This window comes from Miscanthus floridulus, chromosome 6 (genome assembly GCF_019320115.1).
Source record: "Miscanthus floridulus cultivar M001 chromosome 6, ASM1932011v1, whole genome shotgun sequence".
Lineage (NCBI taxonomy): Eukaryota > Viridiplantae > Streptophyta > Magnoliopsida > Poales > Poaceae > Miscanthus > Miscanthus floridulus.
The window spans coordinates 138,983,230-139,011,181 of NC_089585.1; the positions used below are offsets into that span (position 1 = coordinate 138,983,230).

The 27,952-nt window shown below is 46.1% G+C and overlaps 4 protein-coding genes across 4 annotated transcripts; 1 reads left to right on the plus strand and 3 right to left on the minus strand.

Annotated features, from left to right (window-relative positions):
• Positions 1-8,451: 8,451 nt before the first annotated feature.
• On the minus strand, positions 8,452-8,832 carry LOC136461341 (uncharacterized). The gene has a single exon (XM_066460676.1). It carries the CDS (start codon positions 8,830-8,832, stop codon positions 8,452-8,454), a length of 381 nt encoding a protein of 126 aa, XP_066316773.1.
• Positions 8,833-11,399: 2,567 nt separating this feature from the next.
• On the minus strand, positions 11,400-12,609 carry LOC136459870 (uncharacterized). Its single transcript, XM_066459713.1, has one exon. It carries the CDS (start codon positions 12,280-12,282, stop codon positions 11,683-11,685), a length of 600 nt encoding a protein of 199 aa, XP_066315810.1. The 5' UTR covers positions 12,283-12,609; the 3' UTR covers positions 11,400-11,682.
• Positions 12,610-14,207: 1,598 nt separating this feature from the next.
• LOC136457118 (uncharacterized) lies at positions 14,208-19,055 on the minus strand. The gene is made up of 5 exons (XM_066457163.1): positions 18,440-19,055; positions 17,402-17,511; positions 16,946-17,317; positions 15,436-16,177; positions 14,208-14,773 (listed from the first exon to the last, which is right to left on the minus strand). Exons 1-5 carry the CDS (start codon positions 18,714-18,716, stop codon positions 14,685-14,687), a joined length of 1,590 nt encoding a protein of 529 aa, XP_066313260.1. The 5' UTR covers positions 18,717-19,055; the 3' UTR covers positions 14,208-14,684.
• LOC136461342 (uncharacterized) lies at positions 18,908-27,331 on the plus strand. Its single transcript, XM_066460678.1, has 6 exons — positions 18,908-18,943; positions 24,637-25,051; positions 25,406-25,734; positions 25,863-26,063; positions 26,331-26,481; positions 26,817-27,331. Exons 1-4 carry the CDS (start codon positions 18,908-18,910, stop codon positions 25,929-25,931), a joined length of 849 nt encoding a protein of 282 aa, XP_066316775.1. The 3' UTR covers positions 25,932-26,063; positions 26,331-26,481; positions 26,817-27,331.
• Positions 27,332-27,952: the final 621 nt, after the last annotated feature.

Sequence of the window (27,952 nt, forward strand, 5' to 3'; positions counted from 1 at the left end):
AAAGAGAGGCTGGCCTGTCGGCTCTCCATCGGCCGATGAGCCTGCGGGTCTAAGGGCCGACAAGCCGCGATGTCGCTGCCTATCGATCGGCAACGGGGAGCGGCGGTGGAGCGAGTAGAGGGAAGGGGCGTGGATGCTTACCAATCTTCACGGCACGAACAGAAGCCGCTCGACCGAAAGACGTAGCCTTTATGGGAGATTTTGAGAGGGAGAGAGAGAGAGAGAAACAGCGGCGGCTAGTGCTTATAAAAGGAATGGCGAGGACGAGCAGCGTCCGTCGACTCCAGCACAGCGCCGGAAGGACGAGCACAGCGTCGCCACAGTGACCAGCATGGGCGGGCTGTCCCAACGCGCGGCTGTGCAGAGACTAGTCGGCTCTTGGATGGAACCTGCCACGACAGCAAACTCGAGACTACAGGGCTGCAGGGCCGAGTGACCGTCGAAGCAAAACTGCTCGCTGTAACCGGCTGACGACGGCGAGCATTCAGAATGGTCAATGGAATACACGTACTGTACTAGTACTGGACATCCAGACTGACAGCTGGGTGGTATTGGACATTTCGGACATTTTTATATTGTGCGTAGATGACATTTTAAAATACCGAAAGTACATCCTACTAATTATAGGAGGAAAAAATCTACTTAACCCCTCATCGTTCATACTTGGTCTATTTCACCCTAACTATGAAACCGTCTGTTTTACCCCCTGAACTTTCTAAAACCGTCTATTTTACTTTGGGCGGTTTTCAGCGGCGGTTTGCTACAGTAACAGCATGTCTGCTACAGCAACGGTGTGTTTGCTACCGTGCCGGTTTTTTTGAATTTTCTTTTTTTTTTATTTATTTTCGGTGAATTTTTGAAAAAGCATAGTAAATCACAGAAAAATCATAAAATAAAAAATCTAATTTTATTGGACTCCACATGAGTAGATCTACATAGTGAATATATAATACGGTATGCTTTAGTACAATTTTTTTGTACCTTTAGATTAATTAGAAAATCCAATTTTATCTGTAATTAATTAGAATTTATCTATAACTAGGTTATACATAGTCCAATGAGTACGAAATTTTTACTATAGTTCAAGCATACAATAATTAGCGTACCATAAAAATTTCACCACAATTGGACCATAGAAGCTGCAGCTATGAATTATTCCAATTAATTACAGACAAAATTAGATTTTCCAATTAATCTAAGGCTACAGTAAAAAATTTGTACTAAAGCATACCGTATTATATATTCACTATGTAGATCTACTCATGTGGAGTCCAACAAAATTAGATTTTTTATTTTATGATTTTTCTATGATTTACTGTGATTTTTCAAAGATTCACCAAAAATAAAAAAAGAAAATTCAAATCCATTGTTACTGTAGCAACATGTTGTTACTGTAGCTAGCCGCTGTCAAAAAAAACGCCCGGGATAAAATAGACGGTTTTGAAAAATTCAGGGGGTAAAACAGACGATTTCATAGTTGGGGGTGAAGTAGACCTTGTATGAAAGGTGGAGGTTAAGTAGACTTTTTTCCAATTATAGGATGATGTTTAATTTTTCTTTAAAAAAAATATTCAGATCAGGGACCTCTTGTATGGACTAAGTTGGCAGTATGGTCCGAAGCGAGGCTCCAGCACAGCGCCGGAAGGACGAGCAGAGCGTCGCCACAGTGAGGCATGGGTGGCATATACTAGTCGGCTCCTGTATGGCCGATAGGGTGGCAATCCAATGGCCTTCCGACTCTTTAACAATTCTTTCATCCGGCTGCTATATTTGCAATTAATAATTAGAATACTATTATTTAAAAAAAATCCAGGAACTCAATAAGCATGATGTTGCAATAATGACGCTCCAATGCCTTGGACACGAAAAAATGCCATTTCTTCGTGTTGCTGGCCTCATACAGCTCCCACCTCCATCCATTCTCTAACAATTTAGGCACCAACATACTAATCCTGAAACAATGCTCGGAGAGCGGAACACCCAAGTATTCATGTAGCCAGGCTAAAACTTGTTTCCGGCTATAATCTAGCGGTGAATTCAGTTATGTGTCAAACACTTAGAACTCGTTAAGGTCTACCCCGTTGTCCCCGTATCTGATTTCACCGTTGCCATGGTAAATTCTGAAAGGGACTAAATCGGTCGACATTCCTGGTCGCATCGTGCAAAATATCTGTGGTCTACCCCGCTGTCCCCGTATCTGATTTTACCCCGCGTGTTTGGTACCCTTCCCAGCCCAGCCAGGCCAGCTCCAGACAGCCAGGCTGCATTTGCCCAGGCCAGATGCATGCAACAAGGGTTGTTTGGTTGCATGCATCTGTGGAACTAGGCTGGGCTGAGACAGTGTTTGGTTGCATGCATGTGTTTGTAGATTTAAAAAGCCCATGCATGGATCATTGTTTGGTTGGCTGCATACAACAAGTTCTAGTCACCTCTTGCATATAGTGGTAACATTACCACCCACTAGTTGACATCAGATATTACATCAATTTCCAAATGAAAAAACCTACTAACAAGGCAATAACTACTGCTATTACAAGTATAAATGAACTATGGCATAAGCGAAAGTTGCCATTTCCATTATTTTCTAGTAGAGGTGCACTGACACGTTGGAGGAGAGGTGGATTTTCAGGTTGATCACCATAGAAAGCTAGCAAAGCTTCATTTCTTGTTTCGTATTTTTTGTAGCAGTTTCCCTTGAACCATCTACTTGAGCATGTGCTTCGGCCCAGCTGGAGTAGACCTCAGGCTCCTTCCCAACATGAACAACATACCAAGCCATAGCTGAACATGTTCTCAGATCAATCAAAAAAACATCACAGACAATGGACATGTGCTCAGATTAATCAAAATAATATCACAGGCAATGGGCATGTTCTCAGATCAATAAAAAAACATCACATACAATGAACATGTGCTCAGATCAATCCAAAAACATCACAGGCAATGGACAAGTGCTCAGTTCAGTCATAAAACATCACATGCAATGGACATGTGCTCAGATATAAGAAAACAAACATCACAGGCAATAAGGCAAGTGCTCAGAATGAAATTGTGCAAATCATAGGCACAGGCTGGTGCCCATATCAAGTTCAGAACCACAAGGTTCACATCATTGGCAATGGACTCATGGTCAGATTGCCACCACTAGGTTGATCTAGGTTGTAGGTGTAGGGTTATCTAAGACACTAACTATATGTTAGTGTTAGTAAGTAAGCTATACAGGATCAGATCAACTACACAAAAGAGAAGGTCAACCCACTACACATCCACCAGCTGTAGTTAGGTATGCACAAAAGAGACCACCACTGCACAAGGACAGGCCACCACCCACTACACAGAACTCTTGCAGGGCCTTTGCCACCTTGTTTAGGTGTACTTCTTTGAAGCCTTTATCATTCCTCACTCTAGTGGTAATGAGCTGGCACATCTGCTTCAGCACAAAGGCAGACATGGGCTCAATCCACCTCAGAGAGGTCCTCTGCTGAGCAAGAACCTGTGATGCTGGTATAAAACCAGTCACATCATCCTCAGCAACCACATTGTCACCAGCCAAAAGACCACCATCCAGTCCAGGGAACACAAGCTCATCAGCAGGCATCATCTCATCAGCCATAGCCTAATTCATCATTGCACATGCCCAGAGCCTCAGCACAGGTGTATTATGTCAAGAAAAAAACATCATTGCACATGCCTAAAGCCTCATCATAAGTGTAGTATCACAGAAAATTTATCATCATTGCACATGCCCAAAGCCTCAGTATAAGTGTAGTATCACAGAAAATTTATCATCATTACATATGCCTAAAGTCTCAGATCAAGTGTAGTATCACAGAAAAAAAACATCATTGCTATTGCCCAAAGTCTCAGATCAAGTGAAGAATCACAGAAAAAAATATCATTGCTATTGCCCAAAGTCTCAGATCAAGTGAAGAATCACAGGAAAAAGGGTGCCCTTCTCATTCTAAGCATGTTCACACACTCTATATCATTGTAGTTGTAAATTAAGTTCAAGTTCCTTTGGCGCTCCTCATCCCTAATGCTCATTGGACCATAACTGATCTGAGGCCGCTGACTCTGAAGCATTCTAAGTCTAGCAAATAGCAGGGCATACATAGCAGTGATAAGAGCAGCAGCACGAGCAAAAAGAATGTGTCTCTTCTCTTCCAAGTCCATCTAGAAAAAATGAATGGAATTTAAGGACAAATGCTCAGAATGACAATGTCATCATCATGGACTTGGACAAAAGCTCAGAAAAAGGATTCATCGAATACTAGAACATGCTAAAAATAAGACTTTCATCATCACAGACTAGGGCAATAGCTCAGAAAAATGCATCATCATAGACTAAGACAATAGCTCAGGACAAAAGGAATCATCACAGACTTGAACAATAGCTCAGACAAAATGACAACTTCATATACTTGCTCATAACCTCACAAAGTAGGACATGCATCCAAATCCAAGAACGCAGGACTCACTATCGCACGGTACAGATTAGGGGGGAGGCGAGAGGGGGAGTAGATATACAAAATACCCACGTCAACAAGCAGCAGCACCAGCAAAAGCTCAACCCAGCAGGTGAGAGAGCTCAGATCTGCAAGCACACAAGCAAAGAAAAGAGGATTAGCATACAGAAAATAGGATTTTTACTTGAAAAAACAAGAAGAAAAAATGAGACCTAAGAACAAGGATCCATACCGCAATAACAGCCAAGAAATCAGATCTGGTGTGCCTGCAGCGAGATCAACAAACAATGGTGACCTAGGGTTTCAAATCGCACAGAAAAAATGGAGAAAGAGAAGGGGAAAAACTCACTTGCTTCGAGAGGACGCAAATCCACGGCACATACAACAAATCGAGAGAGAGGGTAGGCATTAGGAGGCCACGAATCCATCAAGAACACCGGGGGGAGGAGGAAGAGGAGGTGGAGCTTACCGGCGACGCAGACGGGAAGCGACAAGAAGAAGAAGAGAGGGAGGCGGCGGGAGGGAAGATATAGAGGCGGTGAATGGCGGGAATGGGGGAGGTAACCCTAGGATCTTCGCGCCATCTCCCCGCGCACGGAATCGCTAGGCGCGCGAGATCGCGGGAGCACGGAGCGAGCCAGGCTGAAGAAAAACGGCCGATTTGGGCATTCCTCGTGAGCCAGGCCAGGAGGGGACTTTTGCACGAGCGGAGCCTAGCTCGGGAGGGTGGTCGGGGAACCAAACATGAGCAGGCTGCATCCCGAGAGCCTGGTTTGCCCTTATGCGGGCAACCAAACACGCCCTAAACTTCACTTGCTTTCCTCTTGGACCTATCAATTATTTAAAAATGCAACTTGTATTAATTTGTACTGCAAGTCTGCAACCCACTGTTGACTGCAAAGTAAACTACTATGCTACTTATACAAGATAACAAGAATAGTGCAATGCTACTTATATAGCTCTAATTGAATTGCTACCTAGAGTAAAGAATAGAAATATGAGAACCTAGAGTCTGAGAGTGTGTTTACCTGAAACCGAAATAGATCCGCTCGTGCTATCTTTGAAAGAGGATGGTGGCACCGGTGGTTCTAGAAGGTAGCTCGACAGGCCCGAGTGCTTTTCAGGTGGCATGGAGCTAGCACGGTGTCCTCCTCTAGACCATGACATCAACAAAGGGAGTGGGCGAGGTGGAGCAGGAAAGCAGAGCACGGTGTCCTCGTCCTCATCCTCGTCCTCCAGAGCATGCGGAGCAGAAAACCAGAGGGCGCGGCAGCGGCCGGTGACGCCATGGCCAGAACGCCATAGGAGCCATAGGATGGCTGGACGGGAGCGGAGGACGGCCGATGGGACTCGGAGTCTGATGGTGCAGGCGTACGACCGCTGGCTGCTGCGGTCCTGCTGCCATACTGAAGTGCCGAGTGTGGCCGTGCGGGTCTACGGGAGGGGATGTCGGATGGGACTCAGGGAGTTAGGGGAGCACATTAGGGTTTTTCTTTGCCTTTAATTAGGCCGCTATGGCATATGGGCTGAGGAGGCCTAATATCCCAGGGTAAATAAAAATGGGTTGAAAAGCGGGATATCCCGGTCAAAATGGGATACCGTTAATACGGAAGGACGGACTCCTAACCATTTTTGGTCGCTGTCTAAACTTGTTTTAATTCGTAAATGGATTTCTTTAGGCGACGTTCCATATGTTCTTTTCCTTCCACAACAAAACCTTTCAATTGTACCATGTAAACATTTTTCTCCAGATCCCCATTTAGGAACGTTGTCTTTACATCCACTTGATGTAATTCTAAATCATAATGTGCTACAAACGCCATTATAATTATAAAAGAATCCTTATATGAGACCGAAGAAAATGTCTCATTATAATCTATACCTTCTCTTTGCATGAAGCCTTTCACCATAAGCCACGCTTTGAATCTTTCTATATTCCCTTTGGAGTCATGTTTGATTTTGTAGATCCATTTACAGCCTACTGTCTTGGCTCCTTTAGGAATTGTTTCTAAGTCTCAAACACCATTAGTTTTCATTGATTTCATTTTATCTTCTATAGCTTCAAGCCACTTTGATGAATGAGCGCTTCTCATGACTTCTTCAAATGAGGTGGGATCACCCTCCAATCATAGACTTCGTAGTCATCAAGAATGGCTGATCTCCTGACTTTTTGAGACATTTTAGGGGCCTCGTTAGATGACGCTTGTTCTATATGAGGTTGTTGTTGCTCCTCCTCATGTGTGACAATGGGTTCTATGGGATCCTAAACGACATGTTCCTCATGTTCATTCATTGTTGCCATAGAAGAGCTAACAACATGTGTTGTTACTACAGTATCTTGCATTGTTGGTACAACAACAACAGGTAGTGTAAAGAATTGTTCCTAAACCATTGGAGTGGACACGTATACCCGCTTCTCTTCAAAATTAATTTCTCACGCTACCATGCTCCTCCTTAACATGTCATCCTCCAAGAACACAGCATGTCTTATTTCTACAAACTTTGTTTGTCTGTCAGGATAATAGAAGCGATAACCTTTTGACTTTTCTGGATAGCCAATGAAATGGTAACTGACTGTTTTGGAGTCCAGCTTCCCTATGTTTGGGTTATTGACTTTAGCCTCAGCTGGACAACCCCACACACGTAAATAGTTAAGTGAGGGTTTCTTTCCTATCCATAACTCATACGGTGTTTTGGGCACCGACTTGCTTAGCACTCGATTATGAATATGAATGGCGGTTTTTAACGCCTCCATCCATAAACTTATCGGTAGGGTAGAGTAACTTATGATACTTCTCACCATATCCATTAAGGTACGGTTGCGTCTTTTAGCTACTCCATTCTGTTGAGGCTCGCCCGGTGTAGAATACTGGGCAACTATGCCATTTTCCTGTAAGAACCTTGTAAAAGATCCAAGAACTTGGCCATATGGGGTGTATCGACCGTAGTACTCTCCCCCACGGTCGGATCTTACTACCTTAATCTTTAAGTTGTGCTGATTTTCTACTTCAGCCTTAAATATCTTAAATTTATCCAACGCTTCTGATCTTTCCTTAATTGGATAAATATAGCCAAAACGAGAATAATCATCTGTGAATGTTATAAATGAATCATAACCATCCACATTTTTACAGGAAAAAGACCATAGATGTCTGTGTAAACTATTTCTAAAATTCTTGTGCTTCGTTTGACAACTTTCTTTATTTTCTTAACGTACTTTCCTTTCATGCAATCAATGCATTGCTCTAAATCTAAAAATTCTAAAGGCGAAAGAATTGCTTTCTTAATCAATCGCTCTATTCTCCCCCTCGAAATATGGCCTAAATGATAGTGCTATAATTTTGAAGATACATCATGCACTCTCTTTCGCTTATTTGTTGCAATCATAGACGAGGAAGCATTCTCATTCATAGTGCTCACAGCATTCACATTCTTAGAAAGTGATAATAAATAAAGCTTGTCGTATTAGAAGATAAGACCAACACACTTATTATTATACACAATCCAACATTTGCCTTTACCAAAATGGCAATCATAACCAACATCGTCAATTCGTGAGACACTTATCAAGTTTCTACGCAAAGAGGATACATAAAGAATATCTGAAAGCTAAAGTCTAAATCCATCATCTAATTCTAGAGAGAGATCTTCAATGGCTTCAACTCCATTTGCTACTTTAATCCTTCTTTCTCCTCTTTGCAGGGTTCTCCTCGTACGGAATCCCTCTCTTCAGAAGGCTCTTTAGGAAGTCTAGACAGTTCATCTGGTAATATCTATGCTTCTTGCACCATTTACATTGATCCTTCTCAACTTGAGCATTGTTGTTCTTCTGATGGTGGTCATTCTGAGGGGATTTCCCTTGAGGTTTGGTATTCTTATTGAAGTTCTTCTTCTTGTTGTCCTTCACAAGGTTAGCAGAGTCACCCTGTAAGGATTTCAGCCTCTCCTCTTCTTGAACACACATTGCGATGAGCTTCTCTATATTTCACTTATCGGGCTGCATGTTGTAATTAACAACAAAAGTTTCATATTCCTTTGGCAAGGAAGCAAAAACCAAATAAATAAGGAACTCATCATTGAGCCCCAAATCCATTGGCTTCAGCTTCGAAGCCGTGTTGCTCATCTTCAGTATGTGCTCTCTGATACCGCCACCACTATATTTCTCATTGAATAATTTCTTGATCAAACTATTGACATAAGCCTTTGAAGAGCCAGTGAACTGACTCTCCACCTTCTTAAGATACTCTATGGCGGTATCACAATCTGGAATAGAACCTCTTATTGCATCTGAAATTATGGACTTAGCCACCATCAAGCACTTGCGGTTTGAAATATCCCATTTCTTGCGTTTGAGATCATACTCCATCCGCACTTCTGCATGATCTCGCTGTCGAGCAGTGAAATCAGCATCAGTCTCATTATCTTCCCTCACCGGGTCCACTGGCTCAGTCGAACACGGGGAGGTAAGCGCTAGGTCATTTTCAGACAGCGCAAGTGCTAGTTCATACTTCTCTCGCCATACCCTGTAGTTGCCCCTTCAAGAGGCGGTATGTTCGAGATAAAGGCCATTGGGTTGAGTCTAAAAAACACCATCAAAGATAGTGAGAAAATATGACATCCTAATTGCATGCTTTAATTTAACGTTGGTCAAAATTAAAACATACAACATTCTTATACACTAATTCTACAACACTGTTGAACAGAAATAGAATTAATGCATGGAAAACTTATGAATAAACATTATAATATTGCTATTATCAACGTTGGTTAGAAAAATAACAATATTATAATTTACTGAATAAAATTCAACTGCTCTTCAAATTAAATTCTCCCGTTGGTTCGAATTTAATTAGAAGATAATAAACTTTAACATTGCAGTGAAAACATTAACTTAATTGAGTGAATTTTACCCACAGGAAAAATTCTCTTTGCTAATTTTCTTGAGCCATTAATCATTTCCTAGGAATTAACCATTTTACTGGAAAAAGAAAAGAAAAAATGGACTCAATTCTTTACTGTTTCTTTGGCCCGGACTGCTTTCAGCCCGGCCCACCTTGCTTGCGCGCGCGCTGCGCCGTCCCAGGCCGCAACTTGGGCCTGGGCCAGCAAAGCCGCTCGCCCGCTCGCGCCCGCCTAGGCTGGCCTCTGGCCCGTTGCTTCTGCGCCGTTCGATGAAGATCAACGGCTGAGCTCGCGTCTCGGCAGAACAAAACGGCGCGACGGCGCCACTCGCCCCCAAACCCTAGCCATTTGCTCTCCCCTTCTCTTTCTCTCAGCCCCGCAAGCGAATGAGCGCTGCGGCCACCGATGAGAACCCAGAGCGGAGGATGATGGCGCCGTCGCCGGCACCCTCGCCGTCGCACGCGCTCCCCAGCGGGTGAGCGCGCCGCCGTCGAGCGACCTGGCGGCAGTGCCCTAGCGCGACGTGGAGCCCTTCCCGGAGTACTCCAGTGAGTGGAGGACGGTGAGGGAAGCCTCAAGCCGCCTCCCAAGCCCGTCCCCTTTCCCCTTCTTCTCTCTGTATTGGATCTTCTTCTATTCTTCTCAGAGTTGGTCTGATCTAGGGTTAGGGTTAGGGTTAGGATTTGAGTTACTATTCATCTTCCCCAACGGGTTAGGGTTAGGGTTCGAGTACTTTTCAAAATCGAGACCCCTTTCTTACTCCTTTTCTTCACCCGATTAGGGTTTAGGGTTCGATGAACCCTCTGCTTGTCTTTTCTTTCGATCTAAACCGAATCACCTCCTTCTAATTTCTTCTACTCGGTTTTCTATCTCGATAAGCTAGATCTACGCCTAGTTAGGCGACTGATACCATTGATAGAATTTATAGGATCATCTAGCCATAGATCTAGCATGTGCACTGACATTTGGGATAAATAGCAAGTCCTAGGACATGAACTAGTACATGATTTACAGATAGAGTGAGAGTGAGAGGGGTTGCGGAGGTGCAAACCATCGGCCGCCTTCGTAGAAGACAAGCTTGTTATGGCGTCCTTGTTGGTGACGCGGTGAGGTTCGACGGTAAAGTCGCGGACGCAGTGGCGGCGGTGCAGAGGCGGCGGTGGCCGGTGGCGGTCTTCCCGTCGCTGGCAACGCCCCCTCACTAGATCGGTTTAGGGTTATGATGTAGGTGGGGCGTCTGGCGGCTCAGGTGAACCTCGTGCCTTGTGTCCCGGCCCCCACCTCCCTTTTTATGGCGCTGTACGACAGGGGCCCACCAACCATGGAGCAGTTGACGTGCTTCCGATTAGAACGCGGATCAAGGGCCCAGGGCCAATTGGAAGAGATCAATCTAACATCCACCTCCCAAGGTATTTGATTCTATTAGATGCATCTGAGGCCGCTAGCTAGGGTGCCGCCGGCATCTCGGCGAAGCGAGACGCGGTTGCTGAACGCTGGGGCGCGGGCGGGACGAATGCCTTGCCGTCGTCCGTCACCAAAACACGCTGCCTCCTGTTTCATCAAGGGGAAAAAAACGCGCTACCTCCTTGTTGCACACATATGCCTACGAAGCTCTTCGCGTCACCAAATTCCTGCTAGTATGTGAGTGACACACGTGTGCACCAGTACCATCCATCAGTTGGCCATATGTCAGTTAAACTGAGCAGTGAGCATTCAGACAATGGCTATCTCTATCTGCACCACACACACACCATTCCATTTCATCACACTAAGGCCTCGTTTAGATGCTGAAAAAATTTCAAACCGATGAATAGTACTATTTTCGTCTTATTTGATAAATATTGTCCAATCGTGGATCAACTAGGCTCAAAAGATTCATCTCGTGATTTCCAAGTAAACTATGTAATTAGTTATTTTTTTTACCTACATTTAATACTCCATGCAAACGGCTAAAAATTGATGTGATGGAGAGAGAGTGAAAAAACTTAGAATTTTGGTGGCATCTAAACAAGGCCTAACACTACCTACCAATACAATACTGGCATTGCATCGCTGGTATAATGGCCACTTGGGCCTACGAGCCTTCAACAACAAGCACCGGCGAAATCCAAAAAACAAAAACAAAAAAATCCAATCCAACCTGGCCAACAACATTTATTTACCCATTTTCAACGCTAAACCATCAGGCCAGTCACCAAGTCATCCATCAGTGACTCGAGTGCACAACACATGATGTCATCGTTGTTTTGACATCATGCATGCAAAGTTGCAAAAGAAGCGCTGTACAACGGATCGGAGTTGTAGTGTCACGTCGCTACACCTTGTAGAGCACCGCAGTAGCGGCTGCAGCAGGGTGCATCTGCACCGCGCCAGCGCCGGCGGCCGCCCTGGCCCGGGCCTTGCATCCGTAGTAGTACTCCGCGAAGGGCACCACGGCGCCGCGCGCGCTGCCGTCGGCGCCGGCCATCGTGGGCGACACCTGCAGGAACATGTAGTTCCCGGCGAAGAGGTCGCCGACGTAGGGCCGGCCCTCCCGGAGCCGCCGCGCCACCCTGGCAACCGACGCGCGCACCCGGGCCCCGGCGGACACCGCCCTCCAACGCAGCGCGCGCGCCAGGGCGCCCCACACCCTGAGGCGCCGCCGCGGCCTGCCGCTGCCCCGCCACGGCTGCTGCTGCCTCCGCCGCTGCCGCCTCCCCCTCGCCACCAGCGCGCGGTAGTAGGACCGGTACGACTCCTCGATAGCGGCCGCGGCGCACGGCGGGTCTCCTTCTTGATCCAGGCCGGTGGTAGGGGCCGTCGTCGTGGCGGGAGGATGAGGAGGAGAGGTGGCGGCGGGGAGCTTCTTGAGCCTGTGGTATGAGAAGCTCCGGCGGCCCATGGTCGCCAGGTACGACGAGCCGCCGGCCGGCATGCTGGGCCTGCGCTGCTGGCGCAGGAGCGAGCTAGCCGTGAGGGATGGAGGGAGGGAGGGAAGGAGACGGCGTTTTTGTACTTGGAGTGGAATAGAATGGACGACGACGCGGCATGGACCGCGCGCGATGGATGCGTGGTTGAACTGGATGGAGCTCGGAGTGCGCCGTCCCGTCCGTGCGAGGTGGGTGTAGCAGGATGCTTTACTGTAGTACGAATATGATGGACATGATGGATGGCAGCGACGGCAATTTAAGAGGGCGGCGTTGTAGCTGGCCGACGGCGGGCAGGTGCGTGGGGACGGTGGGGTCTCCGATCCGGTACCGGTGTGTCCTCCGCCATTAATGCCGGAGCAAAGGTGCTCTCGCTAGTCGGTGCTCGGTCGTGCAGGCACAGGCAAACATCAATATGGGCTGGGCTAGGTTACCTGGCAATGATCTATAATGATATCCCTAACATTAATAAAGGCTTATGGAAATTAAAAGCTTCTTTGAAGATCAAGGTTTTTCTGTGGTACCTACGTAGAGGCGTAGTGTTAACTAAAGATAACTTAGCTAAACGTAATTGGCATGGCAGTAAACGGTATTGCTTTTGTCACAAAGATGAAACAATTAAGTACCTGTTTTTTAAGTGTCGTTTCGCTCGTGCTGTTTGGTCTGTTATTCATGCGGCTTCAGGCTTGTCTCAACCACATAGTGTTTCAAACATGTTTGGGTCTTGGCTCTGTGGTCTTAGTAAAGATCTGAAGTCGTTAGCTTTGTTAGGAGCAGCAGCTACGTGTTGGTCGCTTTGGTTATGTAGGAATGACCTAGTTTTTGAGAAGAAATGCACTTCTTTTCTTTTATTGGTTATATACTCGATTATTCACTGGCTTCGTACATGGGCTGTCCTACAGAAGCCAACTTCGCAAGGTTTGGTTGTAGCGGCATTTCAACATTTGGCGTAGGTGGCCAAAGAATTTTTTACCCGGGCACATGGGTGGCAGTCTAGTCTTCGGATTGAGCATTATTAGTGTGCCTTTTTATTTTAAGATCTTTTGTAAGGCTGTGTGTATCCTTGTTATACAGAGGCCTGAAGTGTTTCAAGGTCTCTGTATCGTCTTAATGTAACGATCTTGAAATTAATAAAGCTTTCCTTGTAAAAAAAAGACGCGTCCGGGTAGTGAGGGCGTGATGGTCATTTTCAGCAAGCAACCACCTGACCTACTCGGATACTCTACCGGAACCAGACACTACTGTGTGTGTCCTACTGACCTGTAGCGAGTTATCTTCGAAACGTGGCCAGTTCGCTTCTCAGTGTACTGGTAATGGTTGATAACATCTATTCTCTGTACTTCTATGGCTTGATTGTACGACTCAACGAACTTAGTTGATTTTTACAACTTTATCATCTTATTACTGCCCAATGTTATGTCTTAACCTAAGTTGATTCTACGGTTCTATTAAATAGAACTTACGGATTGTTAAGACTTCTGAATTTACAATTTTATGATTTTCCCTACAAATCTATGATCTTATATTGTTAGAAGTTCCGCTCCGATACAGAATCACGATTTTAACAATCTTAATCGTTACTACTTTCCTCATAGAACGCTGCGACCGCGAGGCTACACACAATGGCCCTATTTGGTAGAACAGTCCGACTAGGCACTTCTCAGTTAAGGGGCACAAATGAAGAAAAAGCACGGCAAAATAAGATCACAGAAAAAAAAACTGAAAAAAAAAGTATATTGTTTGCATGTTTGTTTCAACTTACTTTGACCATATAAGGAACTTATAACTAGCCAATGTATTATTGCAGCAGCTTCTCTACTACTAGCATGCAATGCATGGAACGGAAGGAGCCGTGACCACTGATCACAGAGCTCGACGATTTCATTCTACGGCATTAAGCAGTCAGATCAGAGCACCATGAAACACTGCAGGATAAGATAGGATAGCACAGAAAAACTGAGCGTGGATGGATGCGAGACGAACCTCCACGAAACTGGAGGTCTTTACACTTGACGAGCCCGCTTCTGCCGAGTTCAGCTACAGCATCAGCAGCAGCAGGAGTACACTACAAACACGGCGGCAGACCCGGGGCGGGCAGAGGCGAGCGCTACACAAGGGCCTGCCACCCCTTGTGGCTTTGACCACGACGCACGGCCGCCCGTCCTGCGGTTTGCCTTGCCTTATACCCATCCCATCCCATCCCCCCATATTTACATGCAGTGACAACTAGCAACGAGAAAGTGTGACAGCCCGCCGAGGGGAGAAGGGCCTCTTTTGGCCACCCGCCCCCGGGAGCTGATGGTTGCCTGGAACCAGACGCGCCGCCGGTGGAGCCCCGTGTCTTTCTTCTCTCCTTAGACGTACGTCGGTGGAGGTTGCTGATATACATCTGGTCGACCGGCCGTGTACTTCAGCGTAGCAGGCTCCTTAGAGCGAATAACGCGAGGACAAAAAGGACCCAGCGGCAGGGAACATCGTCCTGCATCCTGGTGGCATAAGCTGCAATACCACAAACATCATGTAGTCAGCGAAGAGGCTATTTTGGTATCAATGAGGTGAACATGGTAATGAGTGCCTTCATGGCCTGATGGGCTCACTATATAATTGTACTATATGTCAACACCATGTTGTGTTACTGTTAGCTCGTCAGCGATATGATTTCCTACCTATAGTTGGAAAATAAATGGAGCACTGCATTATTCTCCAGTAGTTGAACTAACCAGAACTATCACCCTATGCCAGTTTCAAAAGATTCACTTTGTATTGCCATATATGCCATTATGGAAAACCTAAAACTTCCTCTTCCTAACAGTTATGTATCAAGCAATGCAAACAGTATTCACAGGGAGATAAAAAGAATTTACTAATTTAACCTCAACTAATTATGCAGGCGACTAGGCAATAAGATCAGATGTGGGATTAAGTGAAGGGGATACATCGTCTTATATCCTTACAAGCACAGACTGCGACTAAGAAGGGGGGAAAAATACTCAAATGAAATGTTCAAACCCTCATGAGAGTATATAACGTTAGGCTTGTTAACCTTTGCACAATTTTGACTTCCTATGTGCATATTCTAGAAGTCTGGAGCAGATAAACTAAGTGCCTTTTCAGATAACAATCTACACAGTTGCAAAAGTATAAATGGAAAAGGAACTCACATGAATGAGGTGCAGGTGCCACTTGTGACATCCCAACAGGACCTGCTCGTGTTGCCTCTTCACTTGGAGCAGGACTTATCCCTGTTCCACGTTCACTTGGAGGATGTGGATGAGCAAACGAAACGGTGGGCAAAGGTGGCTCTGGTATAGCAGGAGGGGAAGGAACAGGAGATCCACCCTGCATACTGGGACCATGTCGAGAACGACTAGCAGGCAAAGGTGACGATGGATGTGGTGGTAAAGCAATGGAAGCAGATCGGTGATCATTAGCTGCAGGCTCAGCAGCTGGTGTAACAGGCCCTCTTTTCTTTGGCTTGTTTTTGCTGTATGGACACCCAGATGGAGGTGGAGCACCATATCTGGGTTGTGGCATAGGAAAATGTATTGGAGCAGGAGCAGGAGCTGGGTGCCTGTTGTCGTCATGACTGTGGTGATGGTGATGATGGCCGTGATGACCATGATGATGCATGGGTGCAGGACTCGGTGCATCAGAACCACCTCCACTATGTAAGGAATGCCTAAGATAGGATGAAAGGCTAATCTGTTTTACCCTGCCAAATACTGTATGATTCAGACCCAGGTTTCCCGAGGATGAAGATGAATTGGTAATTGTCCGTGCCAACTGCTTCATCCTTGGAACAGATGGCTGGTGATTTCCAACTTCGAGGACAATGGAGGTCTCAACAATTGTTGGAGCGAGAATTGTTGAACCTTGCGAATTTGTCAATTTGATATACAGATTCTGCAATGCAAAATATTTGAAACTCAATTGACAGGAAAAGGAAAGAGAAGGTACACTACTACTAGGCGAGGCGATTCCTCGCTTCTCAATTTTCCTTTTGGCTTAGAATAGAATGACAAGTCCAAAGCACCACACAAACAAAAAAAAGAAGGTACAAACAACTATCTGTGCTTTATACTTTTTTACTTCTAGTGATCACAAATATAACTCTATCTAGGTTTGTCCTCAATGAACCCTTTCTTTAACTTTGACTATATAGATTGACAGCAAAATTTTGATATTACAAAATTTATGATGAAAAACCAATTTTATTGTGTATAACACTTCTCATTTAGGATCATATATTTTTATAGATAATGCCATATTGCTTGTCAAAGGTAATTTTTTTTACTAAGGGTAACCCTGTATGGACTTATATTTGTGATAGTATGTGAACTGATGCCATATGCCTACAGTACATGGTTCACATGCCCAGCAAATTAATAAGTAAATGACATAAACTTTCGTCAGAGATTGCAATATGTCTACAAGATTATATGCAATATGTCTACTGTATGGACTTGCATGCAAATTTTGCATAAATATGCATAAACTTGTGGAGTGCCAGAATCACCAAATGTCTATAGGCTTTTGGCATAATTAAGGTTGCTAGAAGAAGAATCAAATGAACAAATCTTACATGTACATAAGCTTCCTCTTTTGATGTTATCAAATTGAACAGACAATGCAGACAAACACATAGAAATTAGGCCAGAAGGTACAACTAACCTCGTATGGATTGAGTAGTAGTCCTGCCTTCATTTGATCCTTTAACTCGTTAGTTCTGTCTTGAAGTTTGTAGATTGGATAGTTGAGAGTAAAATTAAAAGTTGCATGGGGCTTCTGAAGAAGAAAAGCAGTTTGTGGAGGGATGATTGTTATTCCTCCTGGGAATTTAATTACTTCAAAGGATGATGAATTCCCGAAAAGGGGCTCAGTCAAGTGGATTGTTGACTGCCGTACAACCAAGGACATGAACTTTGATCTAAGGATGCTCAACGATGTTGATGATATAGTCACGTTCTCTGGGAAAGGGATAATGTTGAAGATGATGTCTGTCCAGTTTGATCCATCTAATGGATGTAGCGTATTCACAACCACCTGTATAGAAGTTTGAGCGTCAGTTTAGCGCAACTGGATGAAAATATCAACCGAAGTGTAGATCAAGGGAATTGGAGGGCCTACTGTGGAATTAGGAATGCCAACTTCCTCATAAATATCCAATTCGAGCTGGGATTTATTTCCACTCAGCTCAGGAAATGTCTTGTGTAGCCTAAAGCTTGCCACTATAGCAGCTGCAAAATATAGGATCATTAGTAAACATATGCTATAATGGTGTGTTTCTGTCTACTGATCTATCGGGGATAAACAAGGAATGGCAAGTCGGTCCATCCCACAGCAAATAAGATGAATAGAAAAAACCAATGCACAATCCGAGTATCCGACAGACTAATGCAAACTCATCCACAATAAGCCAATAGCAGCATAACACAATGCTAGGTGGCCACACTAAATCTAGTAAGGCACGCAGAATCAATATCCCTGGCATCATCAAATTTAACGAAAGAAGGAATCTAATATGCTACACAAATCAGCAAACAACACAAAATAGCTACTGACCGCACCCTAGTCCCTAGCCATTACCTAATGCCACATACCAGAGCAGAGAATAGTAGCCCCATTTTAGCAGAAAGCTTTGTTGCCTGTATAAACCTACCATGTTTACAAAAATAGCACCAACAGATGCCAAAGCAGGCCCCTTCCTTGCATTTGATTCGAATTTTTCCACCCAAACCCATAACGACTCACTTATTTTGGCTGAATATTTCCCTAAAACGGCATTTCGCCCCCCAGAAAAGGAGCACCGACACTTGCCCAACACCTAAGCAGCACAGATCAAACTCAAGCATCACCCATCCAGCAGAAAACGAACCATACGCGACTAAATTTGCAGGCCGTACACATCAATAGAGAACAGAGAGCTCTACTAGAGGATCCAGCTTGCCCGAACACGCAACGTCTCCACAATGTTCCTCGCAGTCAAAGGTAATTCAAATTTCCAGCCCGAAACCGCAACTATTCACCGCGAACATCCAGATCCAAAGCCGAGCATCCACCAACGAACTCCCAGCGCAAAGCAAACGCAGATCGAGCATACAACCGGCCACTCGGCGACCGCGGCCGAACGGAACCGAGATCTCGCAATGCGGGGGAAGCGCTCACCTCCGAACTCGTCGCCCGGATCCGGGCCCTCCTTGCCGCCGCACCGCCCCGCGAAGGGCGGGAGCCAGAAGAGCGCCGACAGCAGCACGGCCACCCCGAGCACGAGCGCAGCCACGCATTGCAGCCGAACCACCCTCGCCGCTCCTCCGCCTCCTCCGCCGCCGCAGCAGCAGAAGCGGCGGGCGCTACCAGCCCAGCTTCCTCCTGCGTCTCCGCCTGAGCCGCCGCCCGCCCCGTCCGGGGGATGCTGCTGCGCCTCGCCGGCGTCCTTCCCCATCCGGCGCCGCGATCTCACGCATCCCGGCCGGCCGCCGCCGACGAGCGAGGGGTGAGGGGGCGTCCCGCCATTGCCGCCGCTGAGTGCGTGGGTGCGCGTGCGTGCGGTCGGCCCAGCTGCTGGTGGTGGCTCTCTCTCCCTAGGGTTAGGGTCGCGGGTCGCTCGCCGCGTCGTTGCTTAAGGAGGAGGCGATGGAGGTGGGCGAGGAAGGTGAGAGAAAGGGAGAGGTAAACCGCAGCGAGGTGAAATGGAATGCGAATGCAGCCGAAGAGGAGAAGCGAGAGCTAGCTCGAGGAGAGAGGAGAGAGGAGAGAGGAGAGAGAGCAGCGGCGGTTGGAGACTTTGAGGGAGAGAGAGTGAGATTAGTCAGGAGTGATTAGGTTATTAGCGGGTATAAAGGACTCGTGGATAGGTTTATTAAAGCCGTTAATTTGGTTCTTTGGTTGTGTTAGTGTGGACTATTTATGCCTTTTTGAACTTTTTCTGATTGATCTCTGTGGTTGTTTTCGTTAGCTTGTCTTTTGTTTGGTTTTTTGGTGGTGGATGGTTTGAAGATTTTGAAATTGGGATTGGGGGCGTTTGGTAGGGCAGGATCTTCTATGGTCATTTTCACCGTGTTTCAGATGCCCATAGACCTTTTATTTGTACTTGAAGGATGCAGTCCTGGATTTGGTTAGAGTTAACTTTTTATTTTAGTCGTGTTTATAAAAAAAGAACTTTACTATAGCATGCGCGTGCAGGATTTGGAGCTTCTGTGCACACATCTCTGCACAACAGTTTTTTGTTGAAAAAAACAGCAGAACTTCTTCCCCGACTCCGGCGCCCTCGCAGCCACCGCCCCGCCGCGGCGAGCTAGGGTTTCGTCGGAGCTCCGTGACCGCGTAGCTCGCCCCCTCCCTGCCTCCCCCCGGCGGCACCACCATGGCCGGAGCTCCCTCGCCCCGACTCGGCCTGGCCACCCCTGCCGTCGTCAGCTCCCCTAAACCGCCCGTCGACCATCCCCACTGCCTGGCCTACCTGCCTCCCCACGGCCATCCATTCTATAGCCCATCGGAGTTGGAAGAGATGATAGGGAGAGCTCGCCGGAACCCTACCTCGGAGATCCAGGAGGAGGAGGAGGGAGAGAGGAGAGAGAGGAGGAGGAGACCAACCTGGCGCGGATCCGCCGGTTCCGACATGGCGGCCACGGGCGCGGGTAGGATGCCACCGGGAGGAGCTCGCCGGCCGTAGTCTCTGGTCACCATCGCCGGTGAGAGAGAGAGAGAGAGAGAGTGCGTGGGCGCGGGCGGCTTTGAGTGCGGGCACGGGCGGACTGAGTACGGGAGGTGGAAGGCGTGCGGGCACCAGCGCTAAAAGCGTGCGCAGGCTTAATTAAGCATTTTCCAAAAAAAATAACATTTAATATTACAAATAGATATATTGTGAAAGTATAGATTCCATAAAAAATAACACTTATTTAGTATGGTAATATTAATATATTTTGGTACAGATTTAAGATAATTTGGCCGATAACTATTTTAGAATGGCATTTTCTAGGATGGAGGAAGCATTTACCATAAAAAGTATATGATCTTAAAACATACGGTACACTTAAACATAAGTGATTTTAATCTTTTTTTAGAAACACGTTATTGACCAAGACCCTCATATAAGTACGTACACACTCACCCTATGAACACAACACACAAAAATACATCTATGAGCACCTCTAAAAATGGACTAAACAAAAGATCTCCAGGTTGATGAAATCATTACAAACACCTCGTTGTTGACGGACATGTCATGTTGTCTACCACTGTGTTAAATTCTAAAATAAATCCGGGAAAGTGTGATCAGATTTCACCGCAAATATAAACAACAAAGCTTAGTTCCCACGAGTACTACTACTGAAAAAGTGGAAGCTCTCGACTCAAGTAATCAAGTCCGACGGGCTGTGATGGTGGAAGCTAATGAGAGGTTGTGGGCGCGATAAATGAAAAACAAAGATGGGAACACACAGCACTGCCCTGGGATATCCCTGATGCCGAACCTTCTAGAGAACCAGATCAGCTGAAGAGGTGAAGAAGACCTGACGTGACGCTCCACGGAACTGATCATACCTAAAATTGACCCGTACAAAGTACGGGTTCTCCTAGGCGAAGGAGGTGACTGCAGGCGGCCGTGCCCGTGCGCGCCACAGGAGATCCGGTTGGCTGGCGACCTGGCGTTGGGTGCGGGCGGATGGTGGATGGGTGAGCCACCCGACCCGCCCGAGTCGATTCCACTCGACTCGACTCAGAGCGACCTGAGATCAAAAAAAAAAAAAAGACTCAGAGCGACCCGTGACGCGGGCCCCACCTCTCATCCCCTTGGGCCTTGGCTTTCTCGTGGCCCCTCCCTTTCCTGGAAACCGATGGCCTCCGATCCCACGAGCTCCCGCATCCTTCTGCATGCACCGTCGTGTGGGTCCTCCAGGTCAGTGGATCCGGAGCCCAGGCAGGTCCACGGAACCGGGCGCACGGACGGGTTCGAGTGTTCCGCCTGGATTAATTAGCACAAGCGCGCGTGGACCCTCGGTCACTGACCGCGTGGCCCCGGGGTCGAGGCGGGGAGACGCCGCCACTTGTGTTGGTCGCCACAGCAACGACCATGCAACTAACAGGTGACTGGGTGAGGTGAGGTGAGGTCTCTAGAAGCCCTGCCTGCCTCGGCGTCGGCGTCAGCCGAGACGGAGATGTTTCCTCAGCTTTTGCACACGTGTGGCCTCCTGCTGCGTTTGGCACAGCATATGGAGAAGCCTGAATGACTGAAAAAAAAAACTTAGGCCCCGTTTGAATTTTACTTCCTCCGTCCTCGAGTTAAACTTAGGCCCCGTTTGAATTTTACGAGTCGTTCCAACTTTCTCGGTGGCAAATTATTTCAAATTTGGCTAAAATTATAGATAAAATTTTAAAAAAATATAACATTATACTATGAAAATATAATTAATGAAGAATCTAATGGTATTTCTTTGGTATCATAAATATTATTATTTTATTATATAAATTTAGTCAAACTTGAGATGATTTAACTCTCCAAGAAAGTTCGGGGGTGTTTGGTTGCCCATCCTAAATTTTAGTCGCTGTCCCGTCGGATGTTTGGACACATGTATGGAGTATTAAATATAGACTAATTACAAAACTAATTGCATAGTTTGCGACTAATTTACGAGACGAATCTTTTAAGCCTAATTAGTTCATGATTTGACAATGTTTTGATACAATAAACATGTGCTAACGACGGATTAATTATGCTTAAAAAATTCGCCTCGTGGAGTACTGACGGATTATGTAATTTGTTTTTTTATTAGTATCCGAACACCCCCATACAACATTCTCCCGATACACCTTCTAAATTTTAGTAGCTAGATCCAAACACCCTCTTAGAATGACTTATAGTTCGGGATAGAGCAAGTACCAAACTGCACAATGGGGTTTGAGCTTCTTTGCTGCTGCTGCTGCAAACACAGACTTGCGCTACACAGTTTTGTTTCTTGTGTTGGTGCAGCTGCGGCCTGCAGCACGCTGATTTCCAATATAGCTTTTGTAATCTCAAATACTTATGGGATCCAAACGCTTCTGTTTTTGGCGTAGCTTTCGCAATCCAGCCACCTCAACTTCTCTAATCCCAATCTCATCAAATACTCCTAGGATTCAAACGCTTCTGCTTTTAGCGTAGCTTTCACAATATCGCGACATCAACTTTCGTAATCCCGATCTCAAATACTACTAGGATCCAAATGCTTATGCTTTTGACATAGCTTTTTACAGTCCAGTCACCTCAACTTCCGTAATCCCACAAGTCGAGAGACTCCACCTTTTAGCAGCTCATAGGTACAGAAAAAATATAAAAATGCCCTGACGGTTTCTTCCATATTACCCCTATTTGTCACTGTCATTACGGTGGATTTCAAATGTGGCCGTACTGTCCTGTTTACCTCCCTTATATACACGGCTTCCGCTATAGCTTTAACCATCTGGGATCCAAACAATCATTTATTGTAGCTTTTGTAATCCACCTTTCAAAATTTTGGATAAACACGACCTAATTCCATCAGTTTATACATCATTTAAAAATATATAATTTTTTTTTTATTACTACATATGGAGCCACAGAGCCAAGTGGGCCCACAACTGTCGTTGGTTCTCCGAGGACCTTGAGATCGACGACCTGAGACGAAGACGTCTTATGTTTTCACGGACCGAGCGGGTCTGGGAGAGTTTTCATTAATTAATTACTAGGAGTTGTACCGTGTTGCGACGTTGATGGCAAAATTAATCACGCTTGTGGGATAAGAATAAGATGCGATGGGATGCTGCACGCCCTGCGCTGGATTCATTCTTTACTTTCGTCTCATTCATTGGCTTGTCGGCACGCACTGGTACACCCTGTACGTTCGCGAGTCATCTTCGGCACGTAGCCCCCACCCGCTCTCCACTTCCCACCGACTGCTGCTCTGCATTCCATCCATTTCATTTCATCCTGTATCGAGTGCGTTTTCTCACTCCCAAGTCCCAAGTGTGCAGTTTTCGTGTGTTCAAATCGCTAAAGCATCCAAATTGTACCGAGCAGCTTTTGTATTTTTTCGGAAGGGACGAAGTTCTCTCTTGATCGGAAAAATTGCACCATCTTTGATGTTTGAACTAGTAGAAGTAAGCAAAAAGATTCTTCTCTTTCTCCATCATAAACATTTAACAGCAGGGTGCTTTTGCATCGCGCTCCCTCCGTCCCAAAGTATCGTTCTCGCAAACATGTTTACAACTTTGACCAAACATCATCACGCAACATCAGCACAGTTATATCTTTGAGTAATCCAACACACAACGTCATCACGTAACATCGATTTACATTTTGTTCTGGAACTTTGAGTTCTTCATGCCCTAACGAAATCATCTCAAAATATAAGGCACACATGTATTTCAAAATTAAAACTTTTTATCTTTTAACTAACAATATTATGCTCTAATCATATGGAAAACCTATCTGCAAAAGTGGCCGCATTATATTTGTCTTTAGAAATATTTTGTAATGATCAAACTTTTATTATCAGATATTTTATATATTATAAGAAGGATGTCGGGAAACATGATGTGTCATGGTCGTAGTTTTTTTTTTGTTGTGTGTTCTTCTTTTTGTTAATGTGTGAGTCTCGTTCGCGGACATAGAGGTCGGACTAATGAATCCATTATCTTAAAAAGAGAGAAATTATAACTGTTAAAGTGTGATATCGGAGACTACCAAACCAAATCACGTCGTATATCTTGGAACATGGCAGCATCTTCGTGAAGGGTTGCCATAATGAACTTCACCGGGTTTTGATCCAGTGTCAACTTCTTCGAGCAGGCTGTCGGTTTGGAGAGGGGTGACGTTAAATGATGTCTCTCACTCAGTCCACAGTTTCAAACTTTCAATCGAGACTCTTTAATTACCTCACTCACGTCTCGCAAAAAAAAAAAATCACCTCACTCAGTAATACTTTTTTTGATGCACACTCAGTAATACTAGTATTGGATGTCACGTTCTCACAGGCTCCCAGCGGCAAAATTGGGCACGCTGTCTTTGGGCCGGACTGGGCCGCATAAAAAGCAAAGCTATGAAACTCCGCACGGGCCTCACTTGAAATTTGGACGCATCCGCGTTCACGACTCATCGGCCCATTATGGCCACACCGCTCTCCCGGACCGGCATTACAGTGGGAGACTCCACTTGTCAGATCAGGATCTCCGCGGTCCCATCAGCGGTCATCTTCCTCCTCGCGCTCTCGCTCCTCCTGTCCCTCGCCTTTTGCCGCCACCTGTCCAGTGGTGAGCGCAGCAGGTAGTCTAGATAGGCCCAGAACAGTCCTGGAATTTGGCCCAAAAATCTACGGCTACTTATCACTTCAAGCCCAGGTGAGTGAAAGCCCAACAAATTTGTTCCTGGTGCCCTATTCCGATACCCTGTCGCAGCGTCGCTCGACCCCGACTCCCCGAGTCCCTCGGCGCCGCTTTCCTTCTCCCGTACGTGGACCGTGGTGAGCACCACCAGAGGGGCGGCGGGACGGCTGGCGGCAGCTCCCTTCCCTGCGGCCTGCGCAGCTGAGCCTCTGCCCACCGGACGGCAGAAGCCGCTGGTAGCCATCGGCCCGTCGCAGCTCGTGCGGCGGCGACCTGGCCTGGACCTGTGCCACTGCTGCTTGTTGAAGCTGCACAGCTCGCCGGCTGCGCGAGGGCGGCTGGGGCGCTGGGCGGGTGCTGATCTGCACCTGCGCGTTTTGCCGGACTCCGGCACAACGGCCAACACCAACGCATCCAGTCCCCCACATCTGAGCAACTCTGGTGAGTGGTGAGTATGTGTGTCTGTGTACGTAGTAGATACATGTGCTCCAACTAAAATCGGTGATTGTAATTTGTGAATTTGGTGTTGAATGGAATGGGGTATATGCCTGACGTAGAGTATGTATAATGTGTTGGCAGGATCTTTGCAAATGCTAAATATGAGCCTCATGGAAGATCTCTTATATTACGTTTGAACAATTTATATTGTCATTTATGCAATTTCGAACTTAATTGTTGAATTTAAGGTATTCTGAGACCTTTAGATATATTATGTTTTTTTACCGAGCCGTTTACTGATTTATTTATTTATTTTGTATCGGAGCATACCATATTAGATAATAAATTTTTGATTAGGCATACCTTGGATTCCAATCCTGGGTCCGCCACTGCACCTGTCCCTCCCTCTAGTAGGCCCGTCGCAGTTCGCCGCCGGCGACGCGCTCCTCCGCCGCCTCGCAGCCACCGACGTCGGTGGGGACCAGATCCTGGCCGAGGCGGCCGCGCTGCTGGCCAACGCCTCGGTGTCCTCCTTCCCCAGCCTCGGCAACCACCACCGCCTCCGCTACCACAGCAACCCCACCTCCGGGTCCGGCCCGTGGCAGAGGACCGTGTCCCGCCTCGGCGTCACCTCTGTCTCGCCGCCGCACTATGCCAGGTCCTCGCCGGTTACGAGCAGCCACCGGGTATGCCCGCCCCCTTCTCTTTCCTTTTTTGCCGTGCAAAACCGAGCATCCCAATGACCCAAACTAACGGACGTGAGTCATCTGACTCAGTTACAAGTATGGTAGCTACTATCTTCGATTTTTTTCAGGATTTATTGGGTCCGCCGGTCTGCACATCAGAGGCCAAAAGATTGGAGTGCAGAGATGCATTTTTTTAGAGATGAGCTGATCGGGTCGGCGTTCATTGCTTTTGGGATCACACTGTTTGTGTGTTTCTTCTACGTTGCCATCGTGTCCAAGCTGCTTCCACCATATGAAAATCGATTCCTGGCTGCCATCCAAAACGATTGGTAAGGAACGTCAAGCCAAGACAGATGACTGTTTACTTGTATCTCTTTTGTAAATTGACATTGGAGTATAGGTTGTCCACTTTTGTGCTAGCTAGTTATTAATATGAACTAAACTAGGTGCATCGGATTAGCTAATAGTTTTTTTTTTTGGCTATGGTCATGGATGTTCTGTTGTTGTTTCCCTTGAAAGAGTGAGTTTCATGCAATAGCTTAGCATGTGCAATTGATATACGATTTTACCTAACTGGCCTGCTTCGTAATTCACAGGTATTACTGTCTACTTGTGCCGTTGACGCTTCCTGTAATAATTGTGGCTGTCTATCTGCACTGGCTTAGCATGAAGATGTTCAAGCATGCATGAAGAAAGCATGCAGCTTTGTTCTAACTTCAGAAACTCCGAGTCCCGGTGAAAATCAAGGTTGGTTTAGCTGAAAGTGTCAAGGCAATAGGCTTATACAGTGTAATTTGTTTTTGCTATCTCCAAGATGTAATCTGGTTGCGCTTCATTCAGATATATATATCATTTTTTTTGTACTGACAACTGACACCAAAGTGCTAAGAAAAGGTAAATTTTGCTGGGAACGCTTGGGCTGTCATTTCTGAAATCTGTGACAATGAGCTTGTGAGCTTGGTGTGAAATCTAAGTCTGTTAATAAGTGATTGCTTTAGATAAAAGACATTGTTATTCCCGTTTAGTTTGTTCTACCACCATGCCAGAGTTGTGGAGACTAAAAGGTGCCTTCTGTTTTTCAGAATGCGGACAGATACGAGGATACTCTGGAGCATTGTGGTGCTGAACTGCTGATGCTAAAAAATTGGATGCTTGTATGCTCCAAGGCCAAGATGGAGATACCAAATCAGTATACTGTTACTTTGGAGGAGGAACTATCTTTTCTGGGCATGTGTAATGAACCACTGAACTGCAAGAACACCGCGACCTAGTCGATTATTGGGATGCTGAAGAAGGCACCTGCGGAAGAGCTGTACAGTTCGGTGACCTGGTTGAGTGGTTTGTGTTTCTAGTGTAGGTGGTGATTGGTGAATGTAATATCTTTTCATGGGTGGAACATCCTTTTGCCCGTTCTTTGGTGTTGGAAGGCTTCAGGGTCGTATCTCCTCTGCTTTCATTGCGCTTGATGCTCAGCTCATGTTTGAAGAAAGGCGTAGTGATTGGTTCAGTCAGTATTATTTTTTCTGTTATGTTTATGGTTGAATTTATATTTAGAGAGCTACAGATTCAGTCGGTATATATTTTTTGTCATGGTGATGATTGAATTTTATATTTAGAGAGCTACAGCCTGCATTCTGCATGTATGTAATCTTATTTTGCGATCTACAGTTGTGGATCCCAGCTCTCGCGCCTGGCTTGTTTCAAAATGTGTCAGGGTGGGGCAGGGGTTCAGGGTTTTCTCGGCCTGTGTGAGAGGGTCTTCTCTCTTACAGCAATGTCCGGGGTGGCTTACCCCTGCAGGTCGAGTTTTAAAATGCAATGTAGAGTTACAATGATCGATCCAAGATTTTATTCTTGGGATCTACCATCTCCGGTCTCTGCCTGTAGTCAGGGGAGACAGTTTGCATAGCTTCAGACGGTCATGGCTCCCTAGAGCCAGTGAAGCCAGAAATAGTGGATTTACCTGTTTTAGGAGGAGAAGAAGCTACAAATAGTGACTTTGCCGGTTTCTAGGAGGAGAATAGGAGAAAGAGTAAAAGCCGGCTAGAGTTCTATAAGGAGTAGCTGCTGCTGCGAGCTCCCCTGCAAGGAGCTAAAACCAACCGGAGCTTTACTGCCACGGGTCATACTACGATCGATCATGTTAAAGCTAACATCTATTGGCAAGGGCTTATACTGAACGTCAACTATAATATAAAAAAAAAATTTTAAAAAAATG

Coding starts and splice junctions, on each gene's coding strand:
- LOC136459870 (XM_066459713.1), bottom strand. CDS start 12,282: ATGCCGGCCGGCGGCTCGTCGTACCTGGCGACCATGGGCCGCCGGAGC.
- LOC136461341 (XM_066460676.1), bottom strand. CDS start 8,832: ATGGAGTATGATCTCAAACGCAAGAAATGGGATATTTCAAACCGCAAG.
- LOC136457118 (XM_066457163.1), bottom strand. CDS start 18,716: ATGGGGAAGGACGCCGGCGAGGCGCAGCAGCATCCCCCGGACGGGGCG. Junction 17,318..17,401: donor TTGGCATTCCTAATTCCACA/GTAGGCCCTCCA, acceptor ACTTCTATACAG/GTGGTTGTGAATACGCTACA. Junction 16,178..16,945: donor TACTACTCAATCCATACGAG/GTTAGTTGTACC, acceptor TTTGCATTGCAG/AATCTGTATATCAAATTGAC.
- LOC136461342 (XM_066460678.1), top strand. CDS start 18,908: ATGGAGGTGGGCGAGGAAGGTGAGAGAAAGGGAGAG. Junction 18,944..24,636: donor AAGGTGAGAGAAAGGGAGAG/GTAAACCGCAGC, acceptor GGTGAGTGAAAG/CCCAACAAATTTGTTCCTGG. Junction 25,052..25,405: donor CCCACATCTGAGCAACTCTG/GTGAGTGGTGAG, acceptor ATTTTTGATTAG/GCATACCTTGGATTCCAATC.